The sequence below is a fragment of the Malurus melanocephalus genome, unplaced genomic scaffold (genome assembly GCF_030028575.1).
Source record: "Malurus melanocephalus ecotype Western Australia unplaced genomic scaffold, MMel_1.1 scaffold_150, whole genome shotgun sequence".
Taxonomy (NCBI): Eukaryota; Metazoa; Chordata; class Aves; order Passeriformes; family Maluridae; genus Malurus; species Malurus melanocephalus.
Genome location: NW_026623382.1, coordinates 409,432 through 436,404, shown reverse-complemented (window position 1 = coordinate 436,404; position 26,973 = coordinate 409,432). Strand labels below are relative to the sequence as shown.

The window sequence follows — 26,973 nt, the reverse complement described above, 5'->3', positions numbered from 1 at the left end:
TTTTTTTTTTTTTTTTTTTTTTTTTTTTTTTAAATGATGTTTCCAGATCAACAAACTTATCCTTCCCTGGGATCAGTCATTTCCTTAGTCTTGCCTTTTAGAATGCAACCCTTTTACTGTCTGTTTTATGACACTAGTAACACTCCGTGCTCCAGCTCTGTATTAATCTTCTGAGAATGTTATTTATTTTACAGTATTGGCACAGCAGGAGACTTTCCTCTGCTTTTGACTGGGGCCYCTGGAGACAGCAGACACACCACTAGCACAGTGCCAAAATAAAACTGCAGCACATTCCACCTAAATTAGCATAAAATGCACCATTTCTTTTTCTTCTGATACTGCTCATATTGATACATTATGTTATGAAGAGCAGACTGAGATCATAGTTTTACTCTCCTKTAACCCCCTAATGATACCCTCCTGTCTCAGCTTCAGACCTTCAGCAGAAGTCCTGCTATTCTCTGTCTTGGCTTTTCTGCACAGGGCAATGAATCACACTACATAAACTGCACAGGCACGCAAAACGAAGAATTTACTTGATTTGTCACTTACATAATATTTTAGTACTGATCKCACAAGTACTCTGCTAATTTAATATTGAACTAGTGAAAATAGTAGTCTCCTTATAATTAGTGTGAGAAAGTTTTCTAATTAGAAAATCTGCCAACTCAAGGGCAAAAAAGCAGCTTAGATTAAATTTTGTACCTGAAAACAGAAACACTGCCAATTTGTCAGTACTAAGGACTTTTGATGAGTAGACATTTTGAATTTTTTTTTTTCAAAATAGATTGTTGGTGTTTCAAGACTAAATGAAGTAGCTCAATGGCAAAAGGCACTTCTTAGCAAGACTAACAGGGGAAGTCTTTAACCATGGGTGGCCTCTGTTGAAAAGAAGCTTCTGTTTTCTAGAGCTTTAATAAGCAGAGCTGCACAAACATTGGTCCCACGTAGGCTGTTTTTCTTGAGAGGCACTAATTTTTATATCCCTCTAGAAAGCAGTGTGAATGAACATCTTCCATAGTTTAGGGCACATTTCCATTATACCCCATTAGCTGTCATTCACTGTAAATTTATTCAGTGCTGCCTCTAAAGTTATGAATTAGTATTTTTCTATTTCAAAGAATCTCCATAATTCTACCCTCAAGTTAAATTTTAAAAGCCCATACAATTCCTAAAATAAGTCARTGGATACTTTCATGACTAAGTCTGAAGCAACCTGAACTAGATTCACATCCGCTCCTGAGCTCAGACATAATGCAAACACAGTCACATATTCCATCATGTTCAATCATCAATATTCACACACACACAGGACAAAATCTTACTGATGTTTTTCAGTCCCCACGCACACAAGCCTGACACCCCACTCAAACATAAATCCTCACAACCGTTTCATGAGCAGGGCTCRGTTTTCTTTAAAAACCTAATTCATTACTAGGGGTAAAGAATTTGTTATCCACCTTTTCTGCAAGATTCTAATGGTTACATTACTTGCATGTAAAACATACGGATTTATGTTCGGGWGGGAACATCACTCAACACACTAAGGAGGATTAAGACACCTTTTAACCTTTCCAGGGAAGCTCTACAGACAAGCACTTAGGAGTAYCTTATTAAGAACAAGGCAAAGTGTAATTGAGCACATGACTGTGCTTCAGGGCAGCCAAGTGGGCTATACTCTCAGCCACCAAGACAGTTTCTGAGTTTTACTTTCCAACTGATATAGTGCAGAGAGGTGAAAGTGTAATCTGATGTCACCCTTTTTATATTCATGTATTTCAAATGCGTCTGCTACTGATATTGTCACAGCACAGCAGCCTACTCAGGTTGGTGGTATGTAAATTCCCCCACCTGCAATTTGCTCTTAAAAAATCCTAATTCCAGRTCTTACATCAGCCACTGATATGTGGCATGACCAATACCAAGGTTTTGAAGGTTAACAGTGGGTTTATATGAAAACCAAAATGCTTTGATGAACTCAAGACTAGCATGGGCTTTTCATCCTCTTTTTGCCTTGTTCCCAAGGAGAACAAAGTAGTCTTCAGCAAACCCAGAAAAAAACAGGCATGTGAATAAACACAAAATAATTCCATATATTAAAAAAAAAAAAAAACCAACAAACAAACAAACAAACAAAAAACCCGAAAAAACAAAAAAGAACCCCAAAACCTTTAAGCACAGCAAAGACAAAACCAAGTTGTTTCCTCAGCACCAGAGCTATAGATGACTCCCTTCCCTTTCTCTCACGTACAAAGGTGCAAAGTTCTGCCTGGAGTTTTCCCACTTTCATGGAGTCCACAGAGTGGTTTGTGTGCACCACAGCTGAACTCGGGTCAATTTTCTTCAAAATTAACATAATTCCTCTCCTCTGCCCAACAACTAATGTCCATGAAACTTACAGGAATTCAGTATTTCATTTAAGTAGWAAGAAATCTGCAAACTGGCCATTAACTAAAAATTTACTACAGAAGAACAAACAAATGCACCGACACATCACAGTATTTGCATGAGTTTTTACTCACAGAATGGCCACGTAAGCCTCTTTTCCTACACAAACAAACCAGAGAAAGAATATGAAATATGAACAGTGAAAAACTGGATGAATACTACTATTAACTGCACTTTGAAATATATGAAAATTAGAATATAAACCAAAGCAACATGGTCACAGCAGCTAGGGCAGATACCAAGGTTTTGATGCTGACATACAGAGCATGTACAAATTCTATTTCTCTTCCAGCCTTATTTCAGTTAGTTGAAATACTTCTCATCAAATACCAGTTCACAGAAGTTTTGCATTCTTTAGATGACAGATGTGGAGAAAAAGCCCAAAAGGAAAAGCAATACTCCACCATGTGGCATTGCATGAGAACAGGCAGAACCCTTCCTCGGGTCAGGTTTTTCCAAACCCTACACTGATTTGTAAGATAAAGTGTAAAATCACAGTGGAGCAGAGAAGTTTTTGTGGAATCATATTCTGACACATTTGAAAAAAAAAAAACCCAACACAAAAAACCACCTACCAAATTTAGTCAATGTCACCAGAATATGAATTTAGGAGGAAAAAACCTTTTGGATCACTCCCCGACAATATAATTCAGATACCTAAAATGAAATAGTCTTCTATGTAAAATGCCAACTTGCATATTGAAAACATTGTATGCCATATTCCAAATAAAAAAAAAAAAAAACTAAAATAGCATTTTTATTGCTACTGAAAATACTTAGTGGAGAGATAAGAAAAGCCTTTAAAGAAAAATCTTCACATTTTCTTTCATTCTCAGGAAAAAATTTGAGATTTCAAAACCCTCCTAATCTGAATTTTTTCCCATTATACTCTTTATGAAAAAAACCAAGCTTTTTCTTCTATTTTTTTTGTTTTAAATCCTTCTCTCCTAGTCAATTTTCCATATATTATTTGAACTTTTAGACCATTTTCCAAAGTGTGCTCCAGTGAAGAAGCAAAAGAAGTCTAACCATAAGTAATTGCATCAATTATTTTTAAAATATTAAACAAAATCTCTTTACCCACGTTTTCCTAATCACTAGAAACATTATTTAGAGAATAATGTTTTTACCTAGAGGCAAGGAAAAAAAAAATAACCAAACCAAAAATGCTACAGAAAATGAAAAGATATATGTTTTAACTTTTTACATTTCTCATTATAGAATTAGGAGCATTCAAAAGAAAAATGGTGAGAGAAAGATTCCTTCAGCAAGCTTTCATGTATCTTTATGATGTGAAGGAGTGTGGCAGTATCTACAGTCACTTGCTGGTGATGTTGAAGTGCCCCTGTTGCAGTCACAACCTGAAAATGTTTAAGACCACAACCTACCTCAGGCTCAGTGAGAACTCTCATAGCAAGATAGGTACAGAGGTATTCATTCTAGTAATTTCCACTTTATATCCACATCTACTATTTGGCTAAAAATTGGCAATCTTTTAATTCTTCCTCCATGAAACAGAGCACTCTCTTATTGTTCTTGCAATTTGAATTCAGTACAGTTTGTTCACATCWTCCAACTATCTTTTCTCTCAAGGACAATTCAGAAATTTGAATCCCAATACAATAATTACACTTCTAAGACTTGTTCATAAAACGAGAAAACAGACTTTGGAAAATGTGTTTTGCCTGAGGAAAAAAAAAAACAAAACAAAACAAACACATTTGCTATATTCAATTAATAGGAAGAYATAAAGTTATTTGCAACAGCTTGTCCTCACATTCATCATCATATAGCACAACCACAAATTTACAGGATAAATATAAAACAGAAAAGAATATGATGATGCTGGACTCTGTTTTGGGATCATTTATGACAATGGTTTTGCAAAGTAGACATTGAAGCGAGATAGAAAAAACCACAACATAGAGGACTCCAAAACTAATCTGTGAGCATCTKTGTGTTTTGGTAAGTACTTCAGAAATACTACATGGGTTGAAAAAATGAATGTGCAAGTGCACTTAAATCTGTGACACATGCACATTTTTCTCTACCTCAGAAACTGTCCATAATATCATTCCTTCAGCCCAAGAAAACTAACAGTTCAAGTTTAACTAATGTCTATTCATAATGAAAACATGGATTTTCAGATTATATCTATGAAGCAAGAATTACCCTCACAGAGAAAACTAGGAAAATAAGAGATTTAGTAATAACTCAGAGACAGAAAGCAGGCTACTTGTGCTAAATTCAGTTTAAGGTCAAGAAAATTATATCAAAAGTAGTTATCAGCACATATCATACATCATCAGTGCAGACTTGTTTTTAGTCACATTAAATGAAATTTCTTTGAAAGGCAGAGSTCCTGAACTGCTTCTCTGGGCAGAATGTAAATATACCAGAGGTAAAGGCAAGCCCCTCTTCACAAGTCTACAAGCTAACATTGAGAGACTCCATGAAGAAACTAAAAATACCTACACCATCTGTGCACTTTTTTTTTTTTTTTTGGTTTTTGGATGTTTGGCTTTTTTTCATACGAGAGACAAACACCTGTCCTTCTAAGAAAGTGCTTCATAAAAACCGATCATCTTTGAGTCCGTGTACAAATGAACAAAATCTCTGGGGAAAAAAATGGATCTTCAGGCATAAATATAATAAAATGGCATTCTGCTGAATGAGAGTCAGATGTCACTGGTTATCTAACAAAAAAGGAGCTGGTGCAAAAATTTTATAGTGCTCCAAAACAGTCTAATTTTTTCTGATATTGATATTCATGTGTACTGATGCAGAATGAATTTGCCTTCTCTCTTAGTCCAGCTTTTAAATGTTGATTTGACAGATCCATACAGAATTTTAAATTTATCCATGTGCTAACACATTTATTATAAGCAAATAAGAGCACAGGCTGTGACTTATCAGTGGCAGCTGTAGCCTACTCTTTGAAAACAAGATGACTCTGGCTTCAGCCAGCTCCCTGAACGAGTGGGAGTCATTCCATACTAGTTTTGACAAAATGTTTTCATTGAAATCTGGGACCCTACTTGCACAGTCTGAATTCCACTGAGTGCTGCGCTCCAATTCTCCATCAGAAGCTGCGTGTGCTGGGCATGGATGTATCACAATGAGGTCTTGCCTGCTGATTATGGCTTTGCAGATTGAATTATTATTTCTGAATGAAACTTTTAACTGCAGCTCAAGTCAAAGCATTTGACAAAGATCTGCTTCTTCAGTGTCCAAACTTAAATATTGTTTAGAAGCTCACATGTTCAATATGTGAGCATCTAAACAATAGTGAWGACAGACTGGCTCTGTACAGGGCCTCTTAAACACACATTTCTCATCACTCAATCTGTGCAGCACAATGAAATCCTGCTCTTGAACTGGGCCTCACATTTCCAGTGAATTAAGAATATTWTTAGAGAAGTTTCCATRGACCAAAGTCTCCAGTGAARGAAAATATAAAGGAAAGAGGAACAYGGGTATAAAATGAGTAAGAAAGCTTAGAAGTGCAAGTTATTCCTATCTTTCTAACTATATTCTTACTAAGCATATAGATTCACAGAGCAAAGGTCACACTTAACCTTCTAATCATATGAAATACATGAAAATAATCCATAAAATAGGAAGGTATTGGTAATGAGACTTGTACTAAAATTCTTTCCTCTGTTTATAAGGTTTCTTTGCTATGAATCAAAAACTGCTGCAGACAGTGTGCAGTTGCACAGAAAGTTAATTTCAGCTGTTTTTATAGATAGATTTCTCAAATAAGTTCTTTTCCAAGTTCAACTATCTCTGGTCGTAATAGAAACATTCCAGCAGCAATGATACTCTATAGACTTATCAGTTCAGGAAATGGGGGGAGATCATCTTGCAGTCAATCTTATGGAGCAGGGGTCCTTAAAATGGGAAAATTAAAGCATATTCTTTCTTTGCTTAGGACAATTGGCTTCAGGGGAACTTGAAGCCATGGCCAGGCTGCAATTGCTTTTACATGCTTAACATCAGGTCAGWTGAGTGGCATGGGACAATATTTACAGCTGAATTTAACCCAACTTTAACTTAGTTACGTAAAAAGTCATGAATAGCAAAAAAATCTTGAGCTGTGTCTGTAAAAAAAAAAATTACTGACAGTACTGGAGAAGTGCAAAAATTGATTTTCAGAGTCTTATTTTTGTTCACATGAATCCAGAAGACAAGATACATTCTCCTTAAAAACAGACTACCGGATACTGAAGCCTCTCAGACTTCATTGAATATATAGAATTTATAAAAGCTAAATAGTAGAATAAAACCAACATTTTGGTAAGAAAAATGTATGCCTTATTAGGATTAACTATTTCAGTCCTTCCATAGCCAACAGTAACAATCTTGAGAGCATCTGGTCACATAACCTCTCCACAGCAAAGGTCTGTACTAAGGGCTATCAAGGGTTAGGATGTTTTCAAAGGCAAACTGTTTACTCGAGGCAGATTTGATCAAGGCTCATGTTTTTCCAACAGGCAGCTAGCTTGCTTAAGCCCTTTTTWAAGTCCTTTCCCTAGAGCTCATCCACTGAGCTTTTTGGGCTGTGTATTTCAAGCAGCAGCAAAGTGCCAAGTCAAAAGCAAAGAATTTGTTTATAAGACAAGCAAGGAAAAGACAAAGAGCAGAAGTTAATGCTGCAGATCATTGCAAGCTTCAGAGAATACAAGACAATTGTTTTAGAGACAGCTAAAAATACCTTGTAAGASTGTTTGCTCTTCTGCCAAATGCATCCAATACACTGAGAAACATTTGCAGAATCAAAATATTTATGCTATGAAGTAGCAGCTCGTACTTTAGAAAACTTATAGCTGATTAAGTTACAACTGCATTTTTCATTATACAGAGAAAAGCTTTTCAACCACAGCCATAAGTAAATATTGCCTTTGTTGCAACATAATGTTAAAACAGAAAAAAAAAAAAAAAAAAAACACCAAAAAACCAGTGAATGATTTCTCTAGATCACAGTTACCTTGGTGTAACTATCAATGCAGTTTAGGATAAAATACAATTTTACTTTCTAACCTTTTCTTTGCAGTGTGACATAAATTGTACTAGAAATGCACCCTGAAAAAAAGAAATAAGAGAAGGGGCTGTACAAAAATAAATTGAGTCACGTGGCTTCACAGGAAGCTTTAGAAATTATTGTTACATATACTCAAAAATCTTGTCTCAACTCAAAATTCAATACAACTCTTCATTTGTAGTCCAGGGGAAAAAAGAAAGTTAAAGGTTTCTATAAATCAAACTTCAGACAAACTTTAATGCAAAGTGTCAAGTTCAGCGTCTTTGTTWATTTCAATCACCAGAAAATTTTGCCTTTTTATGGGGAAAAAACAAAGAGAAGTGATTTAAATCATGATCAGAGTGAAAATTCACTGATGAAAATCCAAGTTTTCTTACCATATTTAGCAAACGCCAAAACAGTATTTACAGCAACATTAACAGTGCAGCTGTGAGGCTGCCAATATTGCCTCTGTGTAAAACACATTTTTCTTCCTTCTTTTTTTTAAGTGTTTTCTTCACTTTTCCCCTTCTTTCACTTTTCCCMTTCAAAGACACAAAACCTAGCAAGAATTTAACATATTGTGGTATTTGTATCATTGGAGCAACAACTTGTTCAACAATCTCCAGCTCCTGCATTTATTTTTAGTTGCTCCCTTTTGCTGTAACCCAAGAAAGAAAATCAAAAAATGATACACATGGGTACCAGCCATGGTGCTACAAATTGGTTCTATCAATTGGTGAGGCTTTTCTCTGGAGATGTGTTTCAATTTCCTAAGGGGGAAAGTGAGGTACAATGATGATTTAAGGAGTAAGAGATGAAGTCGTGTGACTCAATCTTTGGTTCASCTGCAGTAGTAACTGCCTCCACCATTCTCTTCATGTTGGTATCATCCAAAAATATCTGCACTTGCCATGCTCCTCTCTGCTATGTCCTTCTCACCAATCCAGCCAACTTGTCCCTCAAATCACCACATAAGCATATATGTATATATATATATATATATATATGAAGGGGGAACTAGCACACAATTTCTGACTGTAAATTATGTCCCAACCTTCAGCCTGCCTGTGTACTTAGAAAGTACAGTAGATACACGGGACTTCTGTGTTATTCTCTGCGTCTGTGTTATTCTCTGCAACAGTGAATATACCAGATAATTGCCCTCAGTTGACCTCACGGTGTAATAAATACATAACAAACACCATCTGACTTCTCAGGATTTGTCAGAGTACAGGAAGAATGGGCAGATGAACCAGTGCTTATAAAAATGCAGGTAGATCAAGGGTCAGCATCTTCACATGTAGAAACACAACAGACAATTCATATTTATCTCAGGACTGCTCAGAAACTGGTTCAAGATGAGACACACTGATGAGCAAACACAGGAGGATATGCTGCAGTTTCTGCTGCTTCTGSTGGCATTTGCTATTTAAGCTCACTTTCTTGTAAGTCTTCAAAAAGTCTTAACTTGGTTCTTTATGGTGTCATAACTTCAAAATACCTACTATGTACTGCTATTCCATCTAGCCTATAAGCTGGTAACTGATTTTTCTTGGTAGATTTGGAGCTCCAAAGATGCATAAAAACCCATTAATATAGCACAAAGTGAGCCCTAAAACAAGCATTGTCATACTTAAAAGGTTCAGAACATGTTCAGTGTGAATGGATGTGTTATAGAAATTGTATACACATCTATTCAAGAGAGCTAATAGCATCAGCATTAATTACCAGAGCAAAATRTTTTGTCACCCAGGAACAGAGTTGAACAGCAGGTTTCCACATTCATGCTGCTCATTTACAAGGCTTTCAAAGAGCTGGTTATGCTCTTTTTGTAACAGCTTAACCAGTATCAGTCATCATGGCCTCCTACCTTGGTTGAAGACTAGACCATGCCATATTATAGTTTTCCCCAGAGCCCCTCACAACAGAATAGAGTTGCAACCAAAAGCACTGATACTCAAAAAAATAATCTCTTCTCAGGCCCCTGAGAATTCACATGAATTTCCAGAAGCCCAAAGGCAATCTTAATCTACTCTTGTAAAATTAAGACACAGATTGGTAAATGGAATGAGATTAGCAAACCTTGTAACTACTGACTGGCTAATGTGTGGAACTAGAAAGCAGACTCAGAGGTATACATATGTTCCCATAATTACACTCCATGGTTCTCTTGTGCCTTGTATTCCAGCAAATACAACAGGCAGACATGGCTTCTATCACACTGCTTCTATTACTATTTTAAAAGATCCTGCCTCTCAAGATGCTGGTGCACATCTGCACACAAACATCATCCAACATAGCCAGCGCAGACTGTGTAGGAAAGAAAAACAAATACAAATTTTGAAAACAGGGTTTTATTTAAATTTATCAAAACGTCTGAAACTTAATTCAGGAAAGGTACTTCAGACTTTAGTCTCTTTTCTTTTTTGCTTTGGGTTTTCCTGACATCTGAGATAATTCACTTTCTTCAACTTCATCACAATGCTTTCTTTTCTTTTTCTTTGACTTTTTATGGTCACTTTGGTAACCACTGGAGTCACTGGTAGGCAATACAAGTTCCTGCTCTCCTTGCACCACTAATTCCTGTTCTTCTTGCTTCTCCATTTTCTTTTTCTTTTTCTTTTTCTTTTTCTTCTTATCATCACATAATCCATTCACAGCACCAGCACTTTGCTCTTCTTCATTTTCCCTCCCAAGGTTATCCATCCCATTTAAAGGCTCTTCTGGGACCTTCTCTTCCCCACAGTTATTCAAACCATTTTCCTGCTGGTCAAGCTTTTGAATTTCGTCCCCATTTGTACTTTCAGTGACTACGTCACGTTTTTTRGGCCGCATGCTGTAAAAAAATATACAGAATAAACTGAATTAGAGACATGTTAGGGRACCTCACACAGTGAAATGTCAGAAATTACTAAAACAAATATTTACACCAAGCAGATAAAAATAAACATTTGCTAAAAACAACAAATGGAGAACACGATCATCTRTGCTGGAGCATATATTAACACTTTCAGAGTAATTTCTATTACCTTACTAGCTTCTGCTTACCACATAATAAATATTCTTTTTTGAATCTTAGCCTAAATTTCTTCTCTAAAGTGCCATACAAACTTGGTATTTCCTCTTTTCTTGTGCTACTTCATCCCTTAATTCATAATTTCACATTGTGTAGTAAAGCTTTTTTGGTGTTTTTAAGTCACTCACAAAAACACACAGATAGCGGCCTAATCAGTCGTACATGAGGCTTCTGATTTTACCAAGCACCTGCCCCTTTTTAATTAAAACAAAGGTGATGCCAGAAAGGTATGAAAAACTGAAAAAAAACCTCCACAAAAAAAAMCCCAAAACAACAAAAAACCCCACCCCCAGCAGGTACCTTGCAACCAAGAGTACTGGAGAAAATGTCTAGAAGACAAATATGGAAAGAATGCAGTTAAAAACCATGGAGGTTTTTATGTCCCCAGGGGCACTGAAGACAAAATTGCTACRTTTCATTGTAAATTCACTGAAAAGATCCAGAGCATCCTTCCCGATTAAAAAAAAAGAAAAAAACGACAAAAAACGCCATGAACTTGCCAGTGGGAGTCATATATACATTAAATTAAAAACAAAACTATGCTGGGAGAAAAAAAACATAGCTCAGTGAATGTTTTAACTTTAGAAAAAAATTTGAATGAACTCTTCTGATGACAAGATTTCTTGCAAGATGYCCTAAAAATTTACAGAGGCCTAAGGAGGAAGTTGACACATTTTCTCATATCATCTTTGAAATTCCTATGTTTTAGCAAGTATTTAAGTCACCCATATCTAATTTTTTGTGATTATGCAATATATCTGCACTTGATGGTGTGTAAATGTCAATGTAACCACTGTGTTCAGGAGCCCTGGAATGTTTGCACTTGAAAAGCCTGTGCACAGAACTACTCTTAGACACCAGAATGTGCTATTTGGCACAYGTACTATACATGCAATCAACAATTCATAGGTCAACATACTCAGATTTTTAAAGCTCAAGAGATTCCTAGTTTTACTTTTTCCAGATAAAATTTTCATGTGAGTCCCAAGCAGTGGAAAGTTTAGATTAAGACAACTAACACAGGTTGTATGTAGACAGGGATTTGTGTAACAATAAGAAAGCTTAAAGATTAAGATGCAATTAAAATATTTTCATTTGCAACAAACCTATTAAACCAATTAAAAATATTCTCTGCTAAGGCACCATACCTGCTTTTAGTGAGTCCTCCTCGAAYGAAGAACACACCAGCTGCATCAGAATCCAAGTGCAACACTTGAAATTTCAGTTCATCMCCTATTTTGAACCCCAGCTCTTGCCACTGTACAATGGACATTTGCTCAGGYTTAGGAATAGATGCATTGAAGCATCCATGTATCAGGCAGCCAATATGACTGGGAGCCACTTTATTAATTACACCCTAAAAAAGAAAAAGAATGTCATGCAACTCTATAGCAAAGATCAGCCCTTTAAATGAACATAATAAATAGTTTTCTATATAGAATAAGGAGTATGTACAAATTATGAAGTCAGTTTATTSAGCAAAGAAGTTGAATCTCCTTCACTAAAATAAAGCTATTCCTGCATATATATTCTTTACTATATATACTTTGTAATAAAGTGTTTATAGTACTATATATTATACTACATGCACTTTATAATATATACTCCATTATACATACTGCATTCAGTAGGTTTCTGACACATCTGCATGTGAAATCATATCTACCTTTGTCTTGCCTAAGAATGAATGACAGATGCTGAAAAATGTCCTTTTCTCTTCCTAGGAAGATGGCACAATTAAACACAATTATAAAGACATCAGCTAAGCTGCAAAAAGTATGGCACAACAACGAATGTAAGCCAGCTCTCAACATACTTTACCCACAAGTGCTGAGCAAGGGCACTGACAAGCTTAAAAGCCATTCTGTGAGCCATACACCTCCTTTACTGAAGGCAGGCTTCAAACAGATGTACTGCTCTTGTGCTTGAAGGAACAGAGCTCCTGAGAGCATCCTGAACATTCCTGTCACTGTAATAAACACATCTGTTTGACAATTACCTGCTTTTCAGAAAGAAGCACTGATATGATCCACACAATTATGATAAAGTATTTAATATGTAATCCTTATGATATAATGTTTAAGCAATATGTAATTATATGTAAAGTCAGCAAATCCAGGGACAGTCAAGACAGAACAGATTTCAGTAAAAACTACTAGTACAAACTGCTCATAAAGTGCTATGAACTATTCATACATGAAGAAGCTAATACAAACTAAAATACATCTCCCACTAGGCCCCACACCTGATGCTGGAAATAAGCCAAGCTTTGACCACTTCACAGAAAAGGCCGCCCCGAGAGCCGCCGAGGAGTTTACATACCACCAGCTTCTTCCCCTTCTTGGGGCTGAAGATGATGAAGTCCGCCTCGATATTCAGGTGGATGAACCCTTGGTCGTCGTAGATGTCGCCGAGCTCGCCCACCACTTTGATGTTGTCGTAAGCCACCGGCACACCCTGCAGGCTGCAAGGACAAGGGGAAGGGGGGCACGGTTAGCCTTCGGGCCGCTCCAGCCCTCCCGACCCGCGCCGGCCCCGCGGCCGCACCTCTCGGAGTAGCGCAGGAGCTCCGTGTCCAGCTGAGCGCGGATGCCCGAGCGCTTGCGGCCCAGGAAGCGCGGCGGCAGCGCCACGTGTCGCCGGTGCGGAGCGGCCACCAGGCACGAGTAGCGGCGCCCCACGAGCGCCCGCGCCGCCGCGAACGACGGGGCGGTGGCAGCGGCGGCGGGCGGCGGCAGCGGCGGGGCGGGCGGCGGCTCCCGGGACACGGCCATGCTCCGGAGGAACCGCGGCGCCCCGCGATGGCGTCAGGCGGCTCCCCCCACCGGGCCGGCCGCGGGCAGTGACGGAGTTCCGGCCGTGTGGGGAGTGCGGTGTTCGCGTTCCGATGTGCTGTTTCGTGCCCGGTGCGATCGTGCCGCGTCTTTGGTTTCCTCTTTCCAGCTGATTTTGCAGCTCAGAGTCACAGAATATTCTGAGGTGGATGGACCCACAGGGCTCATCGAGTCGTGCTGTGGAGTGAATGGCGAATGCGGGGACCGGGCCCGTGGCCTTCAGTGAACAGTTCCACATCGCGCCCCTGTTCGCCCCGTGAACCGAAACCAAACACGCGGTCCTTCGTCCCGGAGATACGATAGGATGGCCTTTAAATTTAAATTGAACATTTGGTGATTTGGACACATTACCTTGAATAGCGTTCTTCATGTATAGCAATTTTTTTAAGAATACAGAATTTGTTTAATGTTGCTGGACCCCAGTGTCGCTGTTGGCCAGACAGMAGACACAGAATAACAGACACAAAGACACACATATATACACAAAAAAAATTAACCCCTTTATTCTGAAACAGGCCTCTTTTATCCACTTTAACAACCAGTGCATACGTTTGTGTCAAACATACATYAGTTAAGAAACAACTGTTTACTAATCAGTATAWGATTAGTAAGTTTGCAAAAACTACRATATTASTAATATTTATAATTGTTAAYCACCTACGTTATCAATTCTACATTCCAATATCMTTTTCTCAAAAGTAACCAAAAACGTAGTGTTTTTCTCCCATGCAAGCTGTTGASAMTCCCCTACACCCCAGATCCAGTTTGTGCATGTGGTGAGAAACGTTTAGATGCATTTATGAACCACATACTGAGGAGAAGAAAAACATAAGTCCCAAAATGAGTTACTGGTGCACTGTACCCTGCCATGACTTACCAAGTGGGCCTGCAATACTACAAATAGAGATCTTGTCCTGTTGTAAATAATGGAATAGCGGCTGGTTAGTGAAGACTGTCCAGAAAAGTCATTCAGACTTTATATCCACGCAAAGTGTTGCACTATTSTCTTGTGATTTTACTTTAAATTGATTTAACTGAACCCATGCTAAACCTTGCAAAGGTGTTCTCTCATTGATTTAAACCTAATTTATATCAACCTAACGTTACAGTAAATGTAGAGTTTCAAACTGATTGAATCCACATGGGGAATTACAAAAAAAAAAAAAAAAAATCAATTGACAGATCAGTTTCATTAAAGGTGTTAAAATTCCCTTTGTGCTGTGGAGGGCTCAGAAACAGTGTTGTTTTGTGAAAACAAGCTTTATGTCAGATACCAGAAATCTTTGAATCCCCTATAAAACATTAAGTGAYGCAAAAGCCTTTGAAACTACTCAAAATATTACATCACCAGAAAGTTTTCTTTGACTGAACATACTATGAAGACAGGACATTGTTAGTTTTCACAAGTAAAACAAGTGGTATAATTTGCAGTACTTTACTGCAARTAAAGTTGGATTAGTGTGAAAGARCTGACATAAAAATGGCTTTCAGATGTCAACCAAACTTCCAAAACTGAAAGAGAAAACTTCTTGAACGACTGTAATCTTTATTCCTATGTGGCTTTAATCCTCCAAGGTATTTAATGTCTGTTGAAATTAATTCTRTGTTATACGGGCTCAGCTTTCTGGAAGAAATACTGTATTTTTTATTTCATCTATTTCCATCATATTTAAACCTTGCAATGTGCTTTCAATCTTGGTTAAAGACCTTATACAATAACTGCGTGCACTCCTATTCCTGAAAGAAATACATGTTTTATAACTTATGAGTGGATTTAGTTTGCAGTGAGAACACATAATACACTACGGGCTCTACTCAGTTTTTTCCAGGATAATAAAAAAACTACCTCTTCTCTTGAAATAAAAACTAGGAATAAGATGGAAAGGTAACATGAGCAAAAATACAGACTTTTGTCTTTCACGCTGTAGTCAGGTTGGACAAGATAGTKTCAGAAGGGCTTGTCTCTCAGGGCCTGCAGCTATCCAAGGTTATCCCCATGGACTTCTGTCCCCAGAAAATTCCCTACAGAGATCGAGTTTGTAATTTCTAATTGAATCTCCATTTAGCCCTTCTACTGTGCTTAATTGTCATTGCACAGTGCTTTTGAGACTTCTGGATTTCCTTTCATCTAAAGTAATGACGAGAATGAACCTTAAATCCTAGTGCTCACTGAGCCTGTGGGGTAGGCCAGAGATAATTCAAAATAGCCAGTTTGAAACCTGTAGATACTTGGCCTCAGCACCAGCTGTTTTTGTCTGCAAGTCCACACCTGTCAGGTCACACTGCTTGCTGTTGCAGCCCAGCTTGTTTGTTCCAACACCAGTTGTTACAGGCTTCAGACTCGTGGTGTGACTTGGGCTTTCATTACCTGACTGTAACATATTCTGATGAAAGAAGGGAATCATAATCCAACTGCCACCTCCTCCAGCCACAGATCAGTTCTTAAAACCATCTGGACCATAAGACTTAAATCCTGATATTCCCACATTAATTTCTTGGTTTCTTTTTCTCCCCTAGTTGTATATTTTCATTTCTTGATGTTAGCTTTCAGCTTAAGAAGTCTATCTCAGCTGACCTTTCAGCAGCACTGCAGTGAGCCTATGTCCAAAAAGGCAGCTAAAATCGACGTCTAAAGCACAGCTGTTGGTATGTTTGCCAAGTCCCACAGTAGCTGATAAGACTGTGCTGAGYCTGTTTTTCACTAGAGGTCAGGCTGCCAGTAACAATGGGGACCAAACCCAAAAGCTGTATTTGCAATCACTGCTGTTCTTTTCATTCCTGCCTTATCTACATTTGTCTTGTTTTCTCTGTGAAAGGAAGGCCAGGTTCCAAAAAGATTCCTCGACAACCACAAATTCAGCCCCTCTCAGCTGGTCTTCCCATGCAGTCATTGCCATCTTCCATCCAGAGTTTCTGAATTGACAATGTATGTTGGGTAGAAAGCTCATCCAACTGCCCATTAATTCTCTGTTGTGGCAGGAGCAACTCATTCATTCAGAAGGCAACCTGCATCCAGCCTTCAAATCCTGGGAGCCTTAGCTGTGACAGAGTATAGTGCATCTCATGCAGAGTGGAAGAATGCCTGCGGCAGTGTGCTGGAAATACACTCTGCCCTCGGACTGTGTGCTCAAAGGCTCCRTGCATTTTGAAATTGATTCCATCACAAATTCTTGATCCCACAACTTGCACTCTGACTGTGTTTGCTGTCAGAAACAAGGATCAGTACTCAAACTCTCAGTTTTGTTTGAAGCTGTGTGGTAATAGGTTTGCCTCAATATCTTTGACCCTCATCTCAGATAGAGACTAATTCTAGCATGTTTGTTCATTCAGAAAAAAAGCATCTAAATGCCACTGAGGATGTCAGCTTGTGGTCCTATATATGGAAATCTGTTAGGCTAGTTTTGTGAAAGTTATTTTTGAGAGGGCAATTTTTTTGATATAAAAAATCTTACCAGTGCAAAGGGTTAGCTGAAGTTAACAACAGTTACAGTACTAACGGCTCATTTGACTGCAGATGTGAGAGGAGTTATATCTGTCAGGCAAACATCTAATTTCAGCAAATACAGGATGCTAAAATGAATACTGTCATTGACCAAAGAAGGTAGATGCTCCTGACAATGTATCAGGACTCTCAAATTGCAGGGTTTGTACTTTAACAAAATGTGCCAAATGCTGAAAGTCCACCAGATGGCACACGAAAGCCTTGATATGGAAAAGTGCTGTTATCCAAGAGGAGAGTAACAGCATGCTTGGCTGAAAATTTAATCTGTGTTACACTATGCAGACTCCACTTTGTTTTGTCAGCAATTAGTAGGTCAGTCTAATAGCTAGGAAATGACTTAGAAAAACATTAAGGGACAGAAATGCGATAAGACAGCAATTATGTTAATTTCTTTCAGTTAATAATTTGTCTTGATTTGTAGTGACATTCATGATGTAAGGACARAGAGCTGTTGGAGTGAGTCCAGAGGAAGGTCACGAAGATGATCAGAGGGCTGGAGCACCTCTCTAGGAAGACAGACTGAGAGCTGGGATTGTGAAGGCTGAGAAGAGAAGGCTCCAGGGAGACCTTACAGCACCTTCCTTAAAGAGGACTTAAAGAGGACAAGAGAGCTGGAGAGGGACTTTTTACAAGGGTATGGAGTGATTGGGCAAAGGGAAATGGCTTCAAACTAAAGAAGGGTACACAAGTTAGATGGATGAGGAACCTGTTAGGATGAGATGCTGAAACATGGCACCCACAAAAGTTGTGAATGTCCCTTTTCTGGAAGTGTTAAAGGCCAGATTGGATGGGACTATGAGCCAATGGAAGGTATCCCTGTCCAAAGCAGGATAGGTTGGAACTACACGATGTTTAAGGTCTCTTCCATCCAAACCATTCTATGATTCTGTGCTTGGGATGGACATCTTTGAACAGTTGGGGACTGACCAGATTTGCTTTTGGCCCTTGTTTCTCTAGGCAGGTTATTCCCTGCTGGGAAATGGCTGATACAGCTGGAGATCACTCTTGTGGAGATAAAAYACCTGATATTTTACTGATATACTGAAAGAACTGTTCAAGTAGCTCCCTGGCCTTTTATCTGTAGAAATGAAGGAACCTGATGTCGGATGCCTGGTGCTGACTGTGGTGTYCCTCTTCAGCTCTACTGGTGCTTGAAAGCATAGCTTCAACAACAAAGCCATCCTGTGGAGATCTGGCTGTTGGTCTAATGCTGAAACTCTCTTGTGTGCTTCCAACCAGTGAGTGAAGTATCTTCAGATAGGGGTTCAAATAATGTGATAATGTGACTTTTCTCCTATATACAAGAGGTGATGTTGCCACAGAAACAAGGGAGGAAAGTGGTCTGTGCCACTGTAAGAACAGTAGGGCTTTGCTACAGCACTCTGAATGCTCCTGATGAATGATGCTAWCAAATGAGATGGATGCACAGGTTGTAAATGAGGTAAATGAGGTGTCTCTTGACAATCTGTCTGTGTTATTTTGCAGTTTATACTCTGAGAAACTTCTAGCAACTATTTACTCCAGTGTTTTTAAAATTGTCAGGAAAGATGGGAATTAARGATCCACAGGGTATTGCCTCCAGAAAAGTCAGCATCTATTCATTTTAGGAGWAGAAAATGTCTTTTTGTCATCCTGTTTTATGGCTCTTGTACTTCTTCCAGATACTTCAAAAGACAAAATAATCTTCTGGTTCTACTAGTAGTAGCTTACTCTGTCTTTTTAGTGCTCATACACTGAGCATTGTTGCAAAAAGAATTGTGAACAGATTTATAAATGAAATGAAGAACATTGAGACATTTATACCAAAATCCTTGCTTACAAAGAAATTTTAACCTTAAAGTATTATTCCTATTTTTTTTTTTTAAATAGGAAACTGTTAATCCTTCTGGAAAACAGGTCCCAAATCGGAGGAGTTTGTCATTCAAGAGGGTTCCAAAGTAACCATCCATTTGAAGGACAGATATCTGATTATATCTCCTAGGCTACTTTCAAGCCCCTCTTCTGCAATCTCATTTTTACAAGTGAGTTTCAGGAGGGTTGACACTTGAGAAATATTAAAAACAAGGATGAAGATTTCAGTTGCATGGATTATTTTTTAAAAAATTACCTACAGGCTTTAGCAGAAAGATTATTATCAACTGTCTTTATGGTAACAATTAATCGGGGGGGGGGCGGGGGGTGGTTCTATCTTTTCTTCTGCAGTTAAACATGCTTTTATGTTGATAGACTGGAAAAGTTGAAGTCTTTGCCCAAAATGTAACAGAAATGAGAGACAATTCTTTTTGAAGTTAAAAAATGTGATTAGTTTTCATCTCCTAAATGTATGGTTTTGTTTTGGATCAAATATGGACTTGCTTGGRTAATATCAAAGCAATTGTTCTTGTTGTATTTCTATCCTACAAGAATGAAAAAAAAAAAATCTCAAATCTGATGGGGATTCTGCTTTCATATTGTGAGCCAAAGAGTCTGAGTAATCATTATAGCATTTTCCTGTTTATCCTGTTTGTTTTCCAGAACCTCTGGGATTCCTTTTCCAGAAATACTTTTTGATAACTCAAAAATAAGCTTTTAATTATTTTGAATCAGTATTATTTGAATCAGCMTTTATGCCTAAGTGATGAATGAATTCTTCCTAAATCTCTGCTTAAAGATGAACATAAAAATGACACCAGAGTAAAACAGTTTTACATTTATTTTTCTACTGCTCTTCTCAGGTAGTGTGTGCTGCTTTAGAAAGTCTGTAGTATAATTGATTTTCTTAGAGGAGCTGAGCCCTGACTGAATAGCAGCATTATCTACCTTCAGGAAAATATCACTTGATGCCTGAATGGTAACTGAATGYCAAGGCTAAAGATAAGATAGCATAATTTTTAGGAACTGCCAAGTAGTCCCAATTTCAAGAGAAGATTTTCTGTTCTTGCTTAACTTCCTGCTGAGTTCATGATTTAGTTTGGTTCATCACACTGTCATTGACCTGGTTCGACTTCTTACCATCACATCCTTGCCCCCTACATATAAAAATCCCAAGATTTCAGAAGTCATNNAAAAAAAAAAAAAAAAAAAAAAAAAAAGAAAAGAAAAACAAACCAAAACCAATCAATAATGAAACAAAACCCCAAAACAACCAGTCACTCAATGACCAAAGCAAAACAAAACAAGAGTGTCAGGGACTCTTCTGTGACAAACAATTTTAATGTTCCCTATACTGGGGAAAGTAGGAAAAAACATAAAGATGTGGACAAAATACTGCTCTCACATCGAATTCTTTTTCATTTACCCATGCCACTTAAGAGTGTGAGAATTTTTTCCACTTAGGCAGYGATGGAGGGAGGAAGCCTCAACACACAAATGTGGGAGACACTGCAACAAGCCAACAGCAAGGTTTGCAGCTGACTGTCCTTGTCAGTAGTTGCCAGGACAGTGCTTGTTTTCCTGCTCCTCTGTGCAGTAAATCATTCTTGCTTCATTCCAACAGGAGAGGGCCTCCCAGTGTAACCTTTAGTGAGACAGTGGATGCTCCTGGGGAATCAGAAATTGGATTCTTTCAGCTGAGCACAGTGGGCTCTTGCTGTCAGGTGTGGTTCAGGAGAGAGGACCCTGAAGTGCTCTTGAGGCAGCCTGAGTTTTTAAGTGCTCAGCTCTTTAATAGGTTACTGATTTGTGGTAAAAGTTCTGAGCTCTGGATTAGGAGAAATGTTTCCTCTGGAGAGCCAAAACTCACCCCTTTCTCCACAACTATCCAAATACCTAAATAAACTTTGGACATTCCACTCTGAGAGAAAGGCACTTAACATACCAGCAAAGCTTGGTTTGCAGCTCCTTAAAGCAGTTAYCAGAATCTGATGCCTTTTAATGCTGGACTCATCAGTGGGATTTAACCTTGCACGGTCCTCCATCTGAGTCCATGTTCACCATCTCCTGTGCAGGATTTCTGAGAAAAGCCAGATCTGTTGTCAAACTGGAGTTTCCTGAGCAGAGGCAGGCTCAAGCTGAACTCCTGAGAAGTGGTGTGAGGACACTGAGTGCCTTGGAGTGCTCCCAGCTTCTCCAGGACTGGATGAGCCCGGTGTGGTGCAGCTCAGGCGAGCCCAGGATCAGCCCCTCCATGGCAGCACGGTGGTGGCCACCAGGGTGACCAGCTGGAGGAGCCGCAGGCTTCAGTACTTAAATCCATGCTCAGGCCTGTTCCTGATCTCTTGCTATCCAAAAAGTTAAGTAATCCAGCTAAACCAGTACTGAACTTTCTTAGTGAGCAGTGTCACTYCTGCAGTGACCCCCAGTGCAGCCAGTGGGGCAGTTGATGTGGCACATGAGGTTGTCATTTGGAAAAATACATTMAGTTATTTTGTTTTCATTTTCTTTATTCTGTTTTCATTCTGTGTCTCAGAGCAAAAGGCAAGATYCCCACATTAGTTTTGCAAATCTTTGGACTGTCTCCACAGATGCTTGCTGACCTGAGGAGCTGAACAGATCTCCCTGGCAGCCTCCTCACTGCTGGCTGTGTGCATCCCAGCAAAAAGGACAACTTGCAGTGTCTTTGAATTCTTCACTTTTTTGTAATTTTCAACTCAGCACAGAATGATGAAAAGGTCTCCTGTAATTTTCCACCACAACTGCATTCCAATGAACCTATGGGTTATTCTAACATACAGTATAATTTTCCTGGCAAGTCACTGCTATTTCATACTTTTTTATTTATTTATTTACCTTTACTGGACTTGTATATTTTTAATTAAGCCTGTGCAAACTCATTATGTTGGATGAGCTGTCTCATGCAGGTTTATGGGTTGAGAATAATTAAACTTCTTGGCTGTCACACACTTTTGGTAGGAAATATTACATATGTTTGTATGGAAAAGGATTTATAGTTCTTAGATTTATAAAGAGAACCTAAGTCTGCCAAGTTATGAAAYTTTATTTGCAAATAAATGTTCTACTTAAGTGCTCTTAAGACAYCAGTGTAAACATTTGAAATGTAAATGCCAAAGATAAGAGTGCCATCAAAGAAGGAGATTTTAAATTCTTAGTTCCCAAAAAAATGTGCTGTTTTGACAGAACCTCATCTGTTTGCCAGTGAGCTGGGGGGCTGAATGTAATGTTTCCATTCCTTGATAAAACCAGTATATATCCTGGAAGTCCCCAGAATGTAYATTTACTTGAAATCAAAAGTGAGTATTTACAAACAAACCTGCAGTGTTCAAGCATGAATATTTTTTGGGGGTTAAGAGCAGTGTATTTGAGGAAACTATTAAGAAGAGCGATCTTAAAAACTTACAAGTATTGCAGACTTGCATTGGTTTTGCTTGGCTTGGTTTTTGGTAGTGGAGGGGGGCCACAGAGGAGGCTTCTGTGAGAAGCTTCTAGATGCTTCACTAGAGGTCAGGCTGAGCCTGTCCAGCAGAGCCAACCCCCTGAMTATAAATGTAGGTGTGACGAGGGGTGAAGGATGGTGCAGTCTATCCTGGAGRAGTGTGCAGGCAAGGCAGCTGTGATTGCCCTGGCTGATGGAAATGGGCATTTTTCACYATTGGGTGCTAATGGAAAGGTGGGGTGAAAGCAGCAAAAATCCCAGCGTTTGTCCCTTTCCTTTTTTTATCCTTCAGTAAATCTGTACTTATGAAATTCATTTATTCTGATTGATCACTTCTGTGCCTGCACATCCACTTACTATTTTTTGCAGTGTTCAGGGCAATGGAGGTTAAGGCCCTGATTCTCACACTACACAACTATAAAAATAGTTRCTCATCATTGGACTTGTCTGAGTGTTAGGCTGCCATTACAAAAGAATTCTTGTTGGAGACAGTTTTGTCCAGGTTTAACTTTAAACATAAGTCTTAGTCCAGTTACTCTCAGTGGAAGCAGTTTGTTAAGCCCATCTTTAAATCTAGTCCTCAAAGGAAGCATTAATTTAGCATTTGAGAAGCTGAGCCCCAAAGTACATTCACATACTACCTTTTGTTCATAAAGCATGAACAATTAATTTTAAATATTTTTCAATTTTTTTTCTGTTGGTGGGATTTTCAAACCAAATATTGAATATAATGCTATTCGTGTGTGGGGGGTTCTGTGCTCAGGTTTGCCAGCCCCACTCCCAGCATGGCACAGGTCAGGGTGCCTCAATAGCATAACTTCACCATGGCTTGCTCTGCAGCTGGGTTCTGCAGGATTCCTTATGGCTCAGTGTAAACATCTGAAGATCCTAGGTGTGTAGGCATYGGTGTTAAACTTGCCAGCCTGCAACAAATTCACACAAGAGATCTGTCTATCCATTGATGGAAATCAGGGAAGGAGACAGATTCTAAATTTCCTTATTTTCCTGATTATGGATAAAATAGGCTGTTCATCTGACAAGAAACAGGGGAGAGAAAGCTTAGACAGTATGAAATTCTATTCAATTTTAATATCCTTGTAGGATAAAGATTAGTTCAGAGCAGTCAAGGAGAGATGAGTACTCAGCCTACTAGCTCTTGGCTAAATGTAACTTTGGTAAGGCAGGGATGAATGGGATAAGAAGTTGAAAATACTGACATAATTCTTATGCACAGGACAGAAAGAGTAAGTTTACATGGGAAAAATTTAAAGGGTTTAGGAAAGAACTTATGTGTATATGTATATATGTGTGTATATATATATATATATATATATATATATATATATACATATATTGTCTGGAAATCTACCCCACAGTGAGGGAATTAGGAAGCTAACCCAAGAGAAGGCTAAGAAATTACATGATTCCAGTTTGTCCCAGGCTTGTTAATTTAGCAGATGGTAGCATAGTGAGATCCAGTGCCTARGAAATCTGCACAGAAACAAATCACCTTAAAGTGGGAAAGTTTGTGCTCATTGGAATAAGAGAGGTGATAGATTACATCTTTTGATGGAAAAATAAATGTTGCTTCCAAAGATGTTTCATGATTGGTAAAAGGATTGTCAGATGGAGTATCCTGTCTTGTGCTATACAGAAGAAAAAGTTAATAATAAAACCCATTCAGGTGTTTCTTCATGTTTGAATAGCTTAATTTACAAACTTACCAGTTTTCTTCATAGTTTTATACATGATTTTTGCTKGCAAAATAGAAGCAAAACAATCTGTTGCATAAATACGATCATGCAGAATCGGTTTGAGATCTGAAACAGTTGGACCATTTCAAGATCTCTGCTGCTGCCAAAATGGTGTGGATATAAATATTAACCTACTGGTCCCCATGTGTAGCAGTTAAAAAAGCAGCTCTGACACATACTTTCCAGGGTGCTACACAGTTAATAAATATTCCTTAGGAAAATATCAGCTGTCAGCATTCCTGTAGTTTATTCCAGGATTTAGGGGGGAAGACAGCAATGATATCAGTAATATAGCAAACCACAGGAATTTAACGCTCAGTCTGCATGTTTGGACTTCATGGTTTAGATTTAGATTTGCCTTGCTTGCAATCTCACTGTAAAATGAAGACAATGATCAGTGATTCCTTTCTCTGGGCAAGGAAGATGAGAATTGATTCAATGCTAAACACTTTAAAGGATACAGCTGCGTTTTAACAGAGGAGAAGTGATAAGTGTAGATATAAGACATGATGTTCTAGCTTCAACCATGAAGTGGAGGAAGAGAAAAAGGGTTCATCTAATGATGTGAGAGAGAAGCTGAACAAGTTTGTGGTCCTGGTAACATAATTTGATTTGTCTCACACTAGCTGCTAGCCGTGGGATGCAGGAAAGAGGGTGGAAAATCCTAATGGTTCTTAGATCCTTTTGAATGCATGTATGATTTCTTAAGGGTGCAGAGGGAAGTTGTGTTAACTCCTATACCTGCTTTATGCCAGCAGAATTATGTGCAGCTTTTCAGTTGTGCTTACGGTGCCTCTTCCTCCCTGCCTTCCTAGCATGTTCCCATTACATATTATACCAGTTCATTTAAACAGCTATTTTCAGTATGCAGGTGAGGTTATTTTTAGTTAATGTACCTGGTCAGCTTGCTCAAAATGCCATAACTGCATATATTTTTTTAAAGGACTCATTTTTCAATTTATAGCAGGATTGTAAATGAATTTCAGAGTGATTTCTGGGGAAAAAAAAAAAAACCCAAACCTTCTACTGCTTATGAAGCAAAATTACACTATGCTTCYTTCTGTAGCAGAACAACACTTCCATAGCCAAGCAAGTCTTTCTAGGTACCTGAGAGAAGAGTACCTGGACAGAAGGGACACTTTCTCCTGAAATTCCAGCTACTGTTTAATCTCATCAAGTTCCCTTTTTTCCTTCAGAACACCAAATTGCATTCTCCTAATTTTATAATTAGGRAAAAGGCCTTTCTGAGCAATCTTCCCAGGGTCATTTAGAGCTCCCTAGGCTGATGGTGCTAAACTAGGATGGGTTTAGCATCTTCACTCCAATCAAATTTTGTTTAACCAAAAATATTCTATTTTCTTTTTATTTTTTCCCTTCCCCTGGCAACTGCCAGTCTGTCAGGTTAGCCCTCATACAAGTTCTAAAATTTTCCTCAAAATCTGTATCCAGATGAATCACCTTTGGTTGTACATGTTGGTTCTTTATGTTGGAGGTTCACAGCRGAGTTTAAGATGTCAGTTCGATATAGAGAAGTAAAGCTGGATAGAATAATTTTAGGCAGGAAGATACTGCATTAATATCTACAATGATATGATCGTCTAATGACAGTCTGCTTTTAGATATTTCTAAGTATTTAGTTATGAAAGGCTCCTTTTAACTCCTTTAGCTGCCTGGGACTGGAATCTGAAAGATTAAAAATGGCTTAAACCATTAGATTCTCTTTTCACTGTATCTTTAAAATCACAGTGACAAGGAAAATTTTGATGTAAGCATGATTAGTTGTAATTATGGCTTAATGCATATCAATTTCATATTGAATGTGGCCTGTTCCATTGTTCTTCATATCTCTCCAGACCATGTGAAGGTAAATTCATATGTCCTAATACAACAAATACATATTGAAAAATATGCAAGACAGAGATTTAAAACATATTGTACACACTTTTCTGCACAGTTTGCAATAAGCACTGCTGATTCTTGTAAATTCAAAACATGTGTGTTTCTCATCACCTGTGGTTCTATGAAAGGCAAAATGTAGCCTAAAATATAGCCTAAGGTATTATAACATACATCAAAGACTTAGCAGTTAAGTCCTCTGCACAAAGTTCAATAAGTAAGTTCCTTCAGGAAKAATGTTGCTTGACCTAGTGAGTAACAGCTGAATATCTTGGAATCTGAGCCAGCATCTGATTTTATAGCAGCATGATTTCAGACAACTGTGTCAATGGTAGTACTAATTCAATATTTAGATTGAAAAGGACTTTGGTGCCCAGCCTTCAAGCTATTGGTGTACATACATTGGCTGGTCACATTCTGAAAACTTGAAAATTTTGGTTTTCACGCTGTTGGATAAGTGGAATGAATATCCTTTCATCTGTACCAGTAATGAAAACATACAGAAAATGTTTCCATTACAGTTGAATTCTGTATGCAATTATGGGACRAAACCATTAAACAAAGTTAAACTTTTCCCAGAATTTCCCTATCACATATACATATTGTAGTAATTTACTTTGAATTTAAGAATTTGGATCCTGTTTGTGTCTCAAGTAGGTGCACTCTTTGTCACATTTGTTCCCAAGTCCTGTAAATTCTAAATTTTCATTTTCAAGATTTTTAATGATGTAGGGACAAGCCAGTTTTCTGCATTCTGCAGGCTTGACACCAAAAGAAGGAAAAACACCTATTAGTTGTATTTGGGGCCCAGATCTCCTCTCTCCTTCCAGCACCTCTGTAAATGCAGAAGAAATGGTGTGGTGGTATTTCATAATTTACAGTTTCAGGGGCTTCAAACATTGTGAGCTTAGAGAATGTATCTTCCTTTCCTTTCCAAAGTATGAGGAAGTGGCTCTTGTGCTGCACTACAGCATTGGAGATTGAAGAATCATCTATTTCCCTGCACCATCCCACACTCTCACTAACATGCCAGGAAATAATGTGTTTGTGATAAATACYTAGATGGTGTTACGGTCTGTGGGTTCATGTCATTCCTGAGCAGATCCTGAACTGCAACTCCAAATTA

At 38.3% G+C, this 26,973-nt stretch overlaps 1 protein-coding gene across 1 annotated transcript; it reads right to left on the bottom strand.

The window, feature by feature from the left end:
- Positions 1-9,818: 9,818 nt before the first annotated feature.
- POLR1F (RNA polymerase I subunit F) lies at positions 9,819-13,345 on the bottom strand. Its single transcript, XM_057371612.1, has 4 exons — positions 13,098-13,345; positions 12,873-13,014; positions 11,699-11,907; positions 9,819-10,310 (listed from the first exon to the last, which is right to left on the bottom strand). Exons 1-4 carry the CDS (start codon positions 13,322-13,324, stop codon positions 9,884-9,886), a joined length of 1,005 nt encoding a protein of 334 aa, XP_057227595.1. The 5' UTR covers positions 13,325-13,345; the 3' UTR covers positions 9,819-9,883.
- Positions 13,346-26,973: the final 13,628 nt, after the last annotated feature.